The 16089-nt window shown below is 32.0% G+C and overlaps 1 protein-coding gene across 3 annotated transcripts in view; it reads left to right on the top strand.

Moving 5' to 3' along the window:
- The window catches only part of LOC118183217 (uncharacterized), a 199147-nt gene that overhangs the window by 83263 nt on the left and 99795 nt on the right, over positions 1–16089 (top strand). For all 3 annotated transcript variants that reach the window (XM_085809965.1, XM_085809963.1, XM_085809964.1), the window contains exons 3-4: positions 3271–3658; positions 14802–15083. In XM_085809965.1, coding sequence (XP_085666091.1) covers positions 3271–3658; positions 14802–15083 — 670 coding nt within the window. The remainder of the gene's footprint in view (positions 1–3270; positions 3659–14801; positions 15084–16089) is intronic.

Genomic DNA, 16089 nt, shown 5'->3' on the forward strand with positions numbered 1-16089 from the left:
AGTTAAACGAAATCGCAACGATACTGTTGAATCTGTTAAAGAGTACCAGCTTATTCAAAATAGGCAACTTGAGTCCGTTTGGAATGCTGTGCACGCAGTGTCATTGAATACTGTCATTACGGGATTATTAAAAAATATACCAACTTTTTTCAAGAGATATCGTTTTAGGCCAGAAGTGATAGCTGTAAAGAAAATGAAGAAGAGAGAGAAGCTTCTTAAACAGCTGTGACTTCTTCTCAAATGCTTTAAGATTACACACAAATGAAATAAAAATATTAAATCTGCAGGGGAAAAAAGAAAGAAGGAAAACACAAAAGGAAAAGAGAGTCAGAAATTCGTCCGAATCCTTCCTCCTATGTAATTCTAGGCTTCTACTTTTCGAAGAATGACACGAGTTGATTCACTTGCGGAGGAAAATTATGAGACAGAGGGTTCTATCCTGGAAACGTCTCAGATGCAGTGTTGCCAGAACATTTTCAACTAAAGTAGCAAAAAAGAACTCAAAAATTCGCAAAAAAGTCGCAAATGACGTCAGAGATCCCGTGATTTTTGTGACGTCATACTTACTTCGATCCTTAGTTGTTTTAATTATGTATCTTAGCTTTAACGAAAATTTGAAAACTATATTGAAACCTTTTGTAATTAATTCTCATTTAATTTAGATTTCTGTTTTTAAATTAATTTGTAAGATATTCCTCACGTTTAGGTTGTTAATGCTTTTGTACTAAATTTTTTGAGTTGGCAGTTAATTTTTTTTAATCTAGTTTTTTTTCCCTTCTTAATTGGGAACCTTTTAATTGAGGAATGCTTTTCAGTGAGTTTTCCCTTTCTGTCTGGTGGGCTTATTTCAGATTCTGATTACTTAAAAAAGCCTTTCATTGCTAAATTTATTTGTGTTGTTATTTAGAAAAATGCAGTTGCTTTGATTTTTAAGTCATTTCTATTCTTTAATTCTTAGCAATATTATAATCAGGAAGATGAATTTTATTTCTTTCTCTGTTTGGGTACCCAATATATGGCGCTCAAGATAAAAGTTCTTTTGTTCGATTCGTTATGACCATAGAACTGAGGGGGGGGGGACTGTCTTAAAAACAAAATTTGTAGAACACTAAAATCATGAATATTAGCGTTAAGGTACATAATTCTGTGTTTTACAAGGCATTTTAAGATATATTAAAAAAATCTTTTAAGTCCCAAAAAGTAGCATAAGGAAATGACGGAGGTCGCAAAAACTTCACAAAATCGCAAATACTAAAATTTTAGTAGCACAAGTTTGTCAAAAGTAGCAAATTTTGGCAAAATCTCAAGATCTGGCAACACTGATTGAAACGACTGATTAACAATAACCAGAGCTATATATGCAATTACCACAGAGCTCTCACGTGGAAATAAATGCGGCGCAGCGCTGCAAAATTTGCATAGTATTCAGTGGCACTTCAGTGTATAAGTCTTCTTGTTAAGATGGATGTAAATAAGCAGCCAACTAAAAAGGACATTAAAATTGGAAATTAATGTTTGAAAAGCTACTGAAAAATTAATTCCCTCTACATGTTAAACATATAAACTATAAGTATTAAAGAAGAGCGTAATATACACACAAAAGTAGAGATATGTCTAGAATAAAAAACTACATGTTTTGACAATCTCTATTTACTATAAAGCGAGTGCATTTACGCTATGGCAAAGTGGAAATTCAGTCAGTTAATAAAATTGTTATTCTAGTTTAAAAGTCAAAAGCTATACAATATTTTATAAAGGCAATGCTTAAATAACACCATTTTAGAGAAACTCTCAGTGGTCGCGAATTCCATATTAAAATTTAGCGTAAAATGGTCCTTTAAAAATCCAATTAATGTTTCATATGCTCAAATCTATGTTAACCAGTATTTGAATTAAATAGGAATTTCAGATCAGCGAATGCTACCTGAACCAATTTTATTCATTAAAATAATCACGTTTGAGAGAAGCTGTTTTAAGTCAATCATGATTTCTGAACTTATTAGTTAAATAAATCATTAAATAGAAGAAAACTTCATTCTTGTTCGAGAATTCCTTCTGATGATTTCAGTCTAAAAGAAAGAATCATTTTCTAGGTTATTCTCTTGCAAAAATAAGAGTTATATGCAAAATGTAAACTGATTAATAAGCTAAAATGTGGTAGTTGATGCAAATATGGTTATGCTTTAAAACTGATTTTTTATCAGAAAGTACTTATATGAGACTAGATACGACATTAAGCGTACAAATCTTCCAGGTCATAACGTTCCAGGTCTCTTCGGTTGATGACGCATACCCAGAATATAATTTAATTTATTTAATTCTCAATACGTGAGTTTAAGATTTAGACCAATTGTTATAACCTATGTTACGAATTTTTGTGTCTAGGCTAGTAAATCTCTAGGCTAGTTTGAAGAATATTGGTAAGACACTGGTTTATTTAAAGCGTTTAACAACCAGTGTGTTATGCTTAAAATGAGATCTAATTTCATCTGGTGGAACGATTTTTCAAGTGAATGTGGATCTTTGGAATACTAAATTAAATTGATTTTTCGTATATCCACACGATTTTGCAATTCATCAAGTATCAGATTATGAGGCATGATTTTTCCAAAACCTTTACCCATCCCTAAATCTTGTTCAAATGAACTAAATGGCTGATTTTAGAATATCTAAGCGCAGAGAAGACATAAATATATCTACATGTATCATAATTCATCATTGCCAGCTTTAACTCCTTCTCAGTTCGTTCCAAAAATGAATTATGATCTGAAATATTGTCACCTCTTCGATCTTACATGACGTGTTTCTCCGTTGGATTGATTTCATCCAATTCTTGACTGCTGATATGCTTAATTATCCAATGCTTTCTTCAAGTGACTTTCAGCAATACCTGCACATTTGTCTAATACTACGTCAATGTTCAGGAAAAACAGGTTGCTCGATTTCACACAATGAATTAATTGAATATTTTTTTAATTCACCATTAAATTTAACTGTTTGGTACATTAGGGCGAAGAATTAGAACACTTGCAGAACATAAAGCAAAAAGTAGCCAAGTTTGTATCAACTGAAGCAATACGCCGAAGAGAGTATTTGAAGGAAGTTTGCTTTAACTGAAGTATTACGCTTAAAAGCGTATTCAATGTAAAACTGAAAACTACACTTCCGGGTACTTAATTTTTAATCTTAGTTATCGTTTTTATTCCTATTATCACTTTTCCTTAAAAGAATTTTCATTGCATCTGTTGACTGATGGTACGCTTTTACTAGGTTATGGTGGCAGCTGTTAGTTATGGTCTGTCAGAGATCGAGCATATACAAATAGCTGTGACAGAATTCAATCAATTCGCACCGCGGTTTGAAAGGAGGAATTACACTATAGAACTGCATCCAACGGCTTCCTTGAATTCTCAAGTACTGACAGTTAAGGCTACAGATCCAGATCCAGCTCCTCACAATGCCGAAATTTACTACAGAATGGACCAGAATTCAACTAGCAAGTACTTCAGTTTAGATTCCTTGACTGGCAAACTGTATTTGATCCAAAGTATCAACGAGACTACTCCATCAATTCATTTCGGAATTTTCGCAGAAGACGGTGGGTCCCCTAAAAGATGGGATTATGTTCCGGTCAATGTAGTACTGAAATCTATATCAGGTAAGATTATAGAGAGTTTTTCTGTTTTATCATCGGTAATATAGTGTAGTTTAACAAGCAGTCACAAATATGTGACTGCTTGTTGAGTCCCACTTGTATTAATAACATATACTAAGTCAACACTCCTATGTAGATTTAAGCGACTCATGGCTATGTCTAGACAATCACAGAAACGTACTAAACTGTAAAGGACCCTTCTATTAAGAGCTTAATAAGTTGAATAGAAGGCACATCCGCTGCTTACAAATTATCCAGCATTTCTGGCGTGAACTCGGAAAGTAGAATTTTAAACTAAAACTAAATCTTTGTTAGCCAAAGGCTACGTAGAGATATTTAAACGCACAAGTTGGCTCTTAATCTACACCAGCGGGACAGCACAAATGCGAGCTTAAACGAGCACTGTAGCCAGGAACGCTAAAAGTAGACCAAGAGCTAGTAACACGGCCTTCAGCAGGCAGAACACGCTCTGATTAAAACAATCTCAAACTCTCATTTAACTACATGCTATCTAAATTTGCATTCTGGCAAGAAAGCAGAAAGAGAGAATCTAAAGTATAGATTCTTAACATAAAATAACTGGTAAACATAAATACCTTACATGCTTTTAGCAGTTTTGGTTAAAGGCAGGTTTGAAAAGATATTAGCGCATGGTATATTGCACTTGAAATATGACTTCAAAAAAACGCAAGGTAATTTCCAACCCACTGTCATCACTTTTATGCGCTATGATATCCAATCCGATCAGCTATGACTAAGAATTTTTATTCAGCGTTTAGGACGATGCAATCTCCATTGGTAATATTAAAAGTTTGATTCCTTTTAAATGCATAGCAATAACATTTTCTTCGAAAATACTGTAATTAATTTTGCTTATTTATAGTTGTTGGAGGATATGAAGAATCTCAGGCGGTTTTTAAACGATGCGATCAAACTGATTCTCTCCATCGAGGAAGCCGTCGTTTGTTTTGCTCTATTCCATCAAACATATTTCCTTCAGAAAGCTTTAAGAACCATTTAACTTTTATTTTCACCATAAATACTCAGGAAATAATGATCCACAACGTAAACGTAATAAGCTACGCCTCCCTTTAAATATCAAAGAAATGTCCAATGCCATTCATACGAAACATTTTTTTTTAGAAATTGGCATCCAAGAAAGACGGTTTTAGTTTTCATATCCCACACTTCCATCATGTTCTAATTCCTTTAACCTAAGTTCATATTTACACCATTCGAATTGTAAGGTTTGTCCTAAGTTTTTAACAGTTAATATTTAGTTTAAGTCACGTTCCTGTCGCTTCTTAATTTCAGCTTACAATTTACGGCCAGAACGTGTTTTCAGAATCGCGGTTAAATGAAAATGAAGGAAGAACAAGTATTTAAAGTTGAAGTTCTAGTGACTTCTTTAGAGAGACAGAGATTCTGAGCAGCGCGCGTTCGCGTTTTACTCTACTCACTCTCTTTAAGCTATTTTTACGATCGGCCGTACCTTAGGCCCTTGATAGCTTCGCCGTTTAGTTAGCGCTAAGGCGCCAACTCTTTTAGAATCTTGATAGCTTCGGGTATATCTTTAAGTTAGTTAAGTTTTATTTCTTAGTATTCCTGAGTTCAAACCCAGGCTTTGCTGTAAACTCCAAGAAGGAATCAACTGTTAAATTTATTTTGAATAATAAATGGTAATTAATCCTTCGTACTTTTACATTTCTATCTTTTTGAATTAAGCAATTATTCGCTTACCAGTTCTTAAGGTTCCTCATTTTTAGCTGTAACTTAAAGGTTGAATCTTACAGAATGTATATTTCTAACAGTGCCTACAAAACGTGGCTCTCTAAATGTTAACCCTAAATTTAAGGTTTTACTCACCACTTCAACTTCTAAAAAAGCAGAATATGATTTGAAATTTACGAGACGCAATAGCCCTAATCAGTATAATTGCAAAAATTACTGCGCTTCTGAAATATTAATAAAGATACAAAATTCGGGAGAAAGTTCTAAGTGGAATAATCTTAAAAGCCATTCGAAACACTTAAGGTGAACACAATCCATATAAAAATTTGTGGTCCTAAAGACTAGATATACGATCCCAGCCTTTCTCTTTCTCTATTTCTTTTAAATTTATTTGGCCATTTAAAATTTCACCCCCACAAACGCATTTAAAAACTAAGTTAATTTGTCATCCCTTTAATAATCTTAATTTTGTTTTCACTAGTGTTTTGAAAAACTTTAATTTAATGAATTTTTGATTAAAAACACAAATGGTATAATAAAAGAAATTTTATATACTTACTGGAATGAAAGATTGTTAACTAAAATATGCTAAATACTAAATGAAATATTATGCTGGAATATAAATATGTTAAGTTGGAGTATTCCGAACATAAGCACTATGTAAGCTTTTCACCTACTACAGCCTTAAAATTTATATTTTGGTCACAATGTTTTCATTACATGCGAACACGAAGGAAAAGAAAAATTAAATTTGAATATTATATTAAATTTAAACGGAAGTGCTGGCGTTGGAAATCAAAAATCATAAATTAAAAATCAGCAGATTTTGTTGAAGGTTTCAATGAATTTAAATGCTGAACAAGATTTTTAGAAAACTACAGGAAATGAAAATTGCAATGGCACTCAGCATTGTATTAACAACCCAAAAGCACTCAGCATTGTATTAACAACCCAAAAGCACTCAGCATTGTATTAACGCAGAAACATTTATTACCTTTCGCTTTTTCTAACATCATATCCAAAATTCATATTCTTTAGGGCGAAATTTTAAAGTTTTCTTTTTAAAAAAGTACTGGTACTAAATGAAAGTCCATTGACAAGAGATGCTGTAATTTCTCTAAAACTTGGTATCTGATGAGATTTTAAGGAGTTAATTACAAATTTTATTAATTAAAGAAAAAAATAGTCTTAAAAGGCTGAAAATAAAATGTTATAAAATCTAGAAGGTGTTGAAAGGCAGAATTGCAAAGAATTCTTCGGAACTTTAATTTTTAACATTAAACCATATATTCCTTTTATCAGTCCAAAAGACAAAATATCTTTGAAGAAAAATGTTATTTCGAGTACTGTAAGCTTCTAGGTATAACTATTTTCAATAGAAGATAAAAGTTATCAAATAGTAGTAGTGAATAAAATTAAGTAGACTAGCAGTGTCACAAAATTCTTAAACAAAATGCTTGCTTCGTTATCTTTGAAGAACCTTCTGCTTTCTACCTTTCTAACATCAAACTGGTTTAAATTTTGAAGTTATATTTTCAACTTAAAATACTAGCTAATTCCACTTATTGCTAAGTATACTACACCTGTGATTCCTCCTTAACATTATGAATTCATGGACCTGTATCATATGCTTTAAATTTTAACCGGCCCTTAATAATTAACTTCATACTTTTACTTAACAGTACAAAGTAAGGAAATATTTTCGTATATAAAAATATTTACATGTCGCTATGAAAATTATTAGAATTCCGAATTTACAAAAACAATAAAAAAATTGCAATTATAAAATTTTGTGAAGTGTAGAATACGTTTACTACTACACAAAACATTTTTTTGCCGAGTTCTGACATTTTTTTTTTTTTTGCCTAATTTTAAATATATACTGCTGCTTCTGCCTGTAGAAGGAATGGTGTTATTACTTTATCACTAGATGAGCGATATTCTGTTCAGTGTTTGTGCAAGTCTGTTATATGTAAACGTTCTTCAACACCAAATCGATTTCAATGCTTGCTTTTTATGTTCGCTTGGCTAGAAAAATATTTTTTTTAGAAATATTGTGAGAATTATATATTATTAATTAATTAATCAATTAAATATATTCTGAGAAGAAAAGAAATAGCCTGAAAACATTTTTCTGCCATTCTGTGTGCGTAATCTTCCCTTGCACAACCCAAAGGTTATTCCGCTTAATAGCCAATGCCGTCGAACTTAAGCATTATATATTGATCCATTTGTGAACAAGTCAAGGTATCAAATCAGATTCGTAGAAAATCAAATGTGAGTTTAAAAAAATATTTACAAATCCCTTATCTTTTGATTCTCAGGCTGGGGAACCACTGTTTAAGTACACTACTCTGGACTTAATGCCTCACATAAAATTCAGGAAACTGGAATTTCGTTTTATCTCATTATTTATAATTTAGGAATTCCCTCATATCCATCCGCTAAGCATGTATATAATCTCCAGATTTTCTTCATACTTTCTAGCAATATTTGAAAGAAAAAATGCATTTCTTTTAACTTTTCCATAAATCTAAAATTATTTCTTTAATTAAAAAATATTTCTAGCACATTCAAGGTATCCTTTGACGATGAATTATTATTCACTAATGTTATCGTAAAAGCTCACTAAAGTGCCTTAATTTTAAGAATTTCGTTTCTTATGAACTGAAACTGAGAAATCAGTCCCCTTTGTTTAACTTCAGAAACTTAAAGGAGACACATTTTGTTGTTCAAATTAACTTCTATTACAAAACATAAAATTAATCATTTAAAATACCTGCTCAGACCTATTTCTACTGATATTTACATGAATAATTCCGAAGCTTATAAGGTATTTTCTCCCTCCTTTCAGCATGTCTTTGTAGTGTAACTAGAGACAAACTCGATGCATATGTGAGAGGCCCGGAGTTCGAGTCTCGGTGGGGGCATTGGCATTTTTCACGTCTCCAGCATCAGAAACCATAATGATTCTGCAAGCTTAAGTTTTTTTTAATTTGCTTTCCTTTTCATTTATTAGTTTCGTTCAGCTGATGACACGATCACACATTTTTTTTTTTTTTTTTCACAGGAGGAAAGAGGTTTCAACAAATACCTTAGCTATTATGAAAATCTCAGTGAACTTTGCATTTATCTCTCTTTTCCCTCTCTCACAGTTTCTCCGTTCCCCTGACATTTTAAAACATGCATTAAACTAATTTCAGCATGCAATCCATTGGAAATCATTATGCATTCGCATTCCTCATGTTAAATCTATTAATAAATTCTTGTAAAAAAAAAGTGTTCAAGTGCCAGTCTGCTAAACAAGCCAGCAAAAAAAAGAGCAATAAAAATAGCTTTAATCGATTACTAAGCTTTTCGGATACTTTATGTTCTTTAGCTGGCGAATTAGACCTCGAACATCCACATACAAAAGAAATATTAATATTAGTTAATAGTCAGAGTTTTAATTCCCCTTATCCCACAGAATTTATGCATAGTAGACTAAATTTTTATCAATTTCCCTCTCTAGACATAGTTGCATTCTGTTAGATCAGGTACTTAAAGCAGCAACAGAAGCAACCCAATGTTTTGAACTTTAACAAGTCAAAACCACACAGTACACTCTGTTACGATTTTCATGAAAGTTAACATGAACGTAACAGGCAGTCACTTTCGACTTCTGCAGTATGTTGCCAACTTTTCACAGCAACAGAGCTTAAATTGCGCCGAAGCTCACCGGAGCTTGCCCCATGTACTTCTCAAATTTTGAGATAAATTGTAATTTTAACTGCAGGGCACCGAAATCCTAAATAACAGAGTTCTGGAACTTCTTTTATGCCAATGAACCACAATTTCAGGATAGAACTATTTTGGTCTCAGAAATTTTATTTTTATAATAAGTAAGCCTTAAAAATAAATTTTAACTTCTTCATGCATGGCGTCTTTCTCTGATAAACAAACCTTTTGAAGCAGATATAGACTTTTAAAGGGGAAAACCCGCAAACATGGCAAAGGCTAATTCTCCAGGATGTGCAGTGAATTTTTGACAGCCGGTAAATTTTTCGTCCCGAAAGTTCTAGAAGTTATCGTTTTGCTCTTGTATGTCCAACACTAGTTACTTCTTGTGGAAAAGAGAAACTGCAGACTTTTGGGAAAGATGTAACCAAATAACGGAAAGAAAACTGTCGCTTGCAAAAGAACCTTAATTTGTTGTCAGCTTACAGATCAACTGTCGGATTTGGGGTTCATTGTTTTTCCATCTCATATTTTACTTGACAATTAGAAGTAGGGAGGTATTCGTCTTAGAAAGTATTCGACTCTTTTATCTTTCGTATTCGACTCTTATATATCTTATTCGACTCTTTTCATAGCTATGCATCTCCGTTAAAATTTCCTCGCATATTCTTTTACTGTTTCTAACATTTTCTCTAGTTCATTAGTGAAGCTTTAGCCGTTTTACGTTTATTCACTGTTGTGCTAGAAAAGAATGGTCCATTATACTGTATATTGAAGGCTTAAATTTGGCCGGAGTCCGGCTTAGCTATTTCTTAATTTCTGAGTGAGTCTGTAATTCCAACCGGAGCTCCAAATAAAACGAGGTCCAGTATTTTCATTAGTTATTTCACTAGTTATCATTAATTCAATAATTTATTAATTTTTATCTCTTCAAATTTTATTGAATTTAATTTTAATTATGTAACTATTTTAATTATTAATTATTTTTATTCGTTATTTTATTTATTTTTATTCTTATAATCTGACTCCCTTGTCTGGGGCTCCGGCTCTTATGATTTTAAAAATTAATCCGTGCTTTGTTATCTGAGCTTTGATGATGAATACTTAAAGCTTCTTTTTTCTACCATTCTTCAAAGTCTTCTTCATATAATATCTTAAATTCCACTTTGAGAGTCGCTAGGTAAACCTTTGAACTCTAGTTTCGCTCACAGAGTCTCTGATCCGTGTTTCGCTCTGAAAGTCGATCAAGCATTTGTCAACTGCATCATGCATGATGCAAGCTTGCTATGTGTTAGTTGAACACCACCTTTTTTTTCTCCTTTCTTGATAAAAGAGTTCTATAAAATGTTGTCTTTTCCAGTTGCCCTGCGTTCTTGTGATAGACATTTCCATCAGGGTCACATTCTTCCACGATAATCTAAAACTTGTCAAGATGCATGAAGGCTTCATTCGTATTTTTGATTGTCAAAGGCTTGAAGATTTTATCAACTTCTTTATCACTTTCATTGTGTATTTCATTTGACTGTTGTTGCCCAGTTAGTAGTCATTTGACGAAGATACTGAGTGAGAATCAATGAATTCTAGCATCTTCGTTGTTGAAGTCTAAGTTTAATTCATTCATTAGGTTAACTATTTCATTTGTGATAGTTTTCGGAATTTCTTCAGTATTTATAAAAACCACTCATCATTTCTGGGCGTAACTGTTTCCAGGAATCTTTCATTGTTGACTCTTTTATTTATTCCTCTAGTCTCCAATATTTGTTTGTTGCATTCAGTATATTATAAGTCCTCCTAAAATCTCTTAATATAGCGTCCAACTCCCTACCAGTTGCCTTGATGGCCTGATTCGTTACTGTTCTCGTTTAATATCGTTTAAACATAGCTATCACTGTTTGATTCAAGGTTGGCAGGTAGTTTTCGGAGTAAGAAACACAACACTGGTTTCCGGGTATACAATTTCGCAGAGATTTTGGTTGTCCTGGAGCATTATCTAAAATTAATAAGGCTTTAAATTGTAAATTTTTATTTTCACAATATTCCTTAATTGCCGGTATGAAATGAAAAGTTAACCAATCTTTAAATATCAATGCAGTAACCCAGGCCTTTTTATTTGATTTCCAAATGACTGGAAGCAATTTTTAATCTTTCCCTTTCAATGTTCTGGAATTTTCTGCTTGATAAACTAACACTGGATTCACTTTTATATCTCCACCAAGAAGACATGCCTATCGGTTTTCAGAAAATTTATGTTAAGAGGCAACTGATTCTTCCTTCGATAAGAATGTATGATTAGGCATTTTTTCCCAAACTAAAACTTGAAAGAAAATAAAAATAAAATTAGGGGTGACTGAACCAAGGCGGATTATTTTTACGACATGGACAATTTAAAAAGATTGATTTTTTTCAAATGTGCGAAATAGCGAATTGTGTGAAAGTAAAATGTGCGAAAGTCGAATGCCACCCGTAAACGAAAACATTTTCATTACCTTTAGTTGATAAGTGGATTGTACATTTGCCACATCACCACCTAACACCCATTACAGAGAAGATAGTAAAAATTTTTGGAGGCTAATTTTTCGAAATTTAGTAACTGTCTTATGAGTGTGTAACCTGTGAAGTGTTCTTGAAAAATGTCTTAACATATTAAATAATTCCCATGGTAAAAAATAAACAGATATTTCGTTTCATAAAGTCCAAATTCTATTAATCTTTATGAATTACTAACTTAAGAGCTGAAAAACAAATTATATCTTTAATTTCCAACTAGAAGTATGCATAAAAAGTTCCGTTCGGTTTTTTTAAAGTTCTTGGAATTCCATTAAAGTTTTAATCAATAAGATTCTGTCAGCACACTGGATGTATTCACACAACCAATTTTTTATTTCTCGGTTTGATATTTACTTACTTGCCTAGCCCTTTTATGTGAACGTGAAAATGTATTTAAATGTATGACTTTTTTTTCATTTTACAGAAATTCATATACCTTTTTATTATAATAAAACATTCTTTTATTACCGAAGGATGATTTTTAAGTAAAAACAGTTCAGTGTGAGAAAAACTTTATCTAAAAATCGCAGATTGTTTCCAGTTATTGGTAGTTTATATCAAAACGACATAGAGTGTAGACCAGGGATGGGCAAACTACGGCCCGCCGGAAGTTTCTATCCGGCCCGCTGATAAAATTTTAATTTGCAGGTCCGATGCAAATTAAAAGAAGTATATATCCATCTCCTTTTATACTTTGTTTAAATATTTTTCTTCCTTTTTTTCAAAGGGCTGATGATCTTTTTAATTTCTCTATTTTTTTTCTACAAAACATAAATCGACAGAAATCGCAATCACAGACAGCTTTCAATCGGTAAAATGTTAAAAAGCGAACGTTTTTTGTTAGTTATAGCTGTAGATTGGCGCCAACAAGCGTTATCTCTTCCTCGAGCAGACATATGGGAATCCAGTACAGGTGAATTAGAATTAGACCTCTTAGAAAAAAACTTAATCTTAACTTAAAACTTAATAAAACTATATCTTAACTTAAAACTTAATAAAACTTAATTTGTTTGCTGGGCATCTAGCTAAGAACGACTTGTCTCGTTTCCCGAGGTTAAATTCAATACCCTCAGTAAATGAAGAGAAGCTTAAGAATTATGAAGATGGCTTGAAAAAAACTTCATTTTGAGTTCGAACGCAGATTTCAGTGCCATTCAAACAGAATTGGATATTTTTACCATGGCTTTCAACTTAAATTGTGAAGCAGTGAGATCATATTTGCAGCTTGAATTAATTGATTTGCAAACTAACAATCATCTCAAGCAGTTGTTTCTAAATATGCCAAAGTTTGAGTTTTACAAATCATTATCGAAAGTAAGCTACTCAAATTTAATATCTCACGCCCAGAAAAATCAGTGCTATGTTTGCTTCATCTTATATATGTGAACAAGTGTTTTCAACTATAAACATTAGAAAGAATTATTTCAGAAATAGACTGACAAATGGGCATTTAGCCTCGTTCCTTAGGATCAGTACATCTCACTTCGAACCTCAATATAAGGAACTTTTAAAAATGAAATCGCAATTTCATTCACCTCATTAACACACATAACTTGTAATACTTGTATATTGTTTTTAAATTTTTAGAAAAACTTACTTATCTTGGCCCCTCCAAACTTTTTCTTTTAATTTTTGCCCCGCGGCTGAAAATGTTTGCCCATCCCTGGTCTATCAAACTGACAGAGGTTAATTTTCTAACAAATCAACATTTCATCAAGTGTATCATCAATCACCAAGTGTATATAAAAGTCATTTATGAAATATTAATGTTTAATGTACATTAGAAACGTTTATCTTAGATTCAGAAGACTCGGTATCTTAATATCTTTCTAACTCTAGGAAAATTCTTTCAGTGCGGAAATTTGAAATCTCGATCAATACCTCTAAATTCAGAATTTTCACCTTCTGCATTGATGGGTACCTAGAAAATAACATAAATTATAAATACTGTTAACAAATATGCTGCAGCTATTTTAGATGGAATCTTGTTTATATATAATGCAGAAAATCTGATTAAGTACATATTCTTTGCAAAGTAAGTTTTCTAGGCTGCATAAGCTAGTTAAAGTGTGTAACAGCTACAACAGATAAGCAAGCTGTGTTATTTCAGATGGCTATTCAAGACATATACATATTGATAATACCAGTCTGATTCATTACCATTCACTGGTAAAAGGAATGGACCTATCTTAACTAATTCAGGCATTTTAGTAATGATTTTCTTAAATTGTGTACTTCCCATCTGATTAATCTAGTTCGCATACTCTGTTCTCACACTTAATCTTTAAAAGATTTGTTTAACGGAGAAAATATTCTTCATAACGTTTTAGTTAATCTTTCTGTAGAATGCACGTAATAATTGGTTTAAGTTGTTCAGTAGTGGGTAAATACGCAATTATTACATTTTCTTCCCGTCTATTTGAAAGGCTTGGATAATCGAAGTTGATAAAAATTTCACAGGTTCTCAACATCTCTAACTTTATGAAATCTATTTTTTTTGTACATAATCAAATGTATAATGCATCTTAATTTTAAAAGAATTTGAGGTAGTATAACTCAAGAATTCATCATAGAACTAGCTTTTTTTTTCTTCTTAATGCAAATAACTGCTCTGCGTTCCTATGTTTTAATCTGACACCACTGAGGTAGTATACTAATCACTGCTTAAGGAATCAGATTAAGGAAAATCTAAAGGCAATGATTTTACTAAATTCTGTTAAAAATCAACTTTCAATTTTAAAAGAAAGTTACATTTCAGAGTGATGAGACAACATACCAAAATATTCTGGCGCATGAGAATAGAAAATTCAAATTATGTAAATGTGTGTTTTTTATATAGATATAAAATTTATAGAATATTTTTCACTTGAACTACCTTGAACTGATTTGAAAGATATATTCGCCAATACTCAACAGTAGATCTGCCCTCTTTTTTCCTGTTATTGATTAATATTGTCAGGAATGCTTTTATCCAATCCAAAATATTCCCCATTTTATTTAAAGAATTATAATCTATCCTTCCATATATAATTCTGTTTTAAACTGAGTATGAAAAGGATTAACTTATAAACTAATTAAAAGGTTATAATCTGAGTTATGTGTTTTATTCTTTTTATAACTATGGAAAAGTAAGCCTTTTTCACAATTTCAGCACCACTTAACGTCACAGTATCGAACATCACATTTTCGTCGGCTGTTGTTTGCTGGTCCGCCCCAGAATACGGACTTGCTTCAGATTATGTGCTAATTCATAATCCAAAGGGCATTACAAACCAGTCTGTCTTCAATGTGACAAGCAATCATGAGACAAGTGTCTGCGAGATTTTGACAAATTTAACTGGGGATACTGACTACGAATTACAAATATATGCCTGGAATTCCGAAAATACTGGCCAGAAGACTGATATTTACACTTTCCATACAGAAGAAAACTGTAAGATATATTTTCTATTCTTCTTATCTATTTTTGTTTTGTTTTTATTCTGTAAACATTTATTTCCTGACTTATAACCCGACTTCGATCCGATTATTGACGTTTAATTAACTTCTAAGATAATATTATAAAATAGAGGAGCAATGATTATTAATAACTAGGTGGAGAAATATCTTCATTCTTGTGAAATATTTACCTTCCTAGTGGATATCCTTGTGGGATATCTCCATCTCAGCCTTCAAGGCAACTTTTTTCAGCATTGTGCTGTTTTAACACTAAATAATCCAAAATTTCCTGAAGCAAAGTAGCCCAGCTCTTCCTGAACACGCTTCTGCTTGTTTAATAGATAGGTTTATGTTAATATAACATGCATCTTTGGATTAAATATAGAAATTTTACTGCAAAGTGAGGCTTATATTTTTTCTCTGAGATCTAGTAGTATGAAATTTAACCTAAATACTAATTTTATAAAAATAATTTTATATGAAACTAAATTTTATAAAAATTATACCGTATTGAAATTATTCGCATTTAAGCCTCGGCGGTGCTTTTATCCTCGGGCTTTGTTACGATATGAATACATCCATTTTTGAATTTGCTAAATAGTAACGAGAGAAACTGTTCAACATGCCCTCAAATTGAATAAAATCCAGTCTTAAAAATAAGTGGTTAGCAGTGAAAGAATATTTTATGGGTTTATTTTTTATACACTGAATGCTTATATATTCTCTTGATCAGATTTGTTTTCTCATTGATATTTAATAAATTATTGTTTTAACTAGACTGCGTACTTCTTAAAGTAGACTTACCATTTAACCATAAACTTATTGAAACTTATTAGTTCAAAGGGGCTTTGTTCCTGAAGAACTGTTGTTTTCGTTTTGCGATTTAGCGTTGAAAACTTTAAAAGGCTGTATCACTTTTCAAATCGTTTCCACCAAATACTATCGACCTGCATTATATATTTGAAGAAATTAAATAATGAAGAATCTGCATAAATGTATGT

Source organism: Stegodyphus dumicola, chromosome X2, assembly GCF_044657685.1.
Source record: "Stegodyphus dumicola isolate Sdum_Otavi_A_Nest chromosome X2, ASM4465768v1".
Lineage (NCBI taxonomy): Eukaryota > Metazoa > Arthropoda > Arachnida > Araneae > Eresidae > Stegodyphus > Stegodyphus dumicola.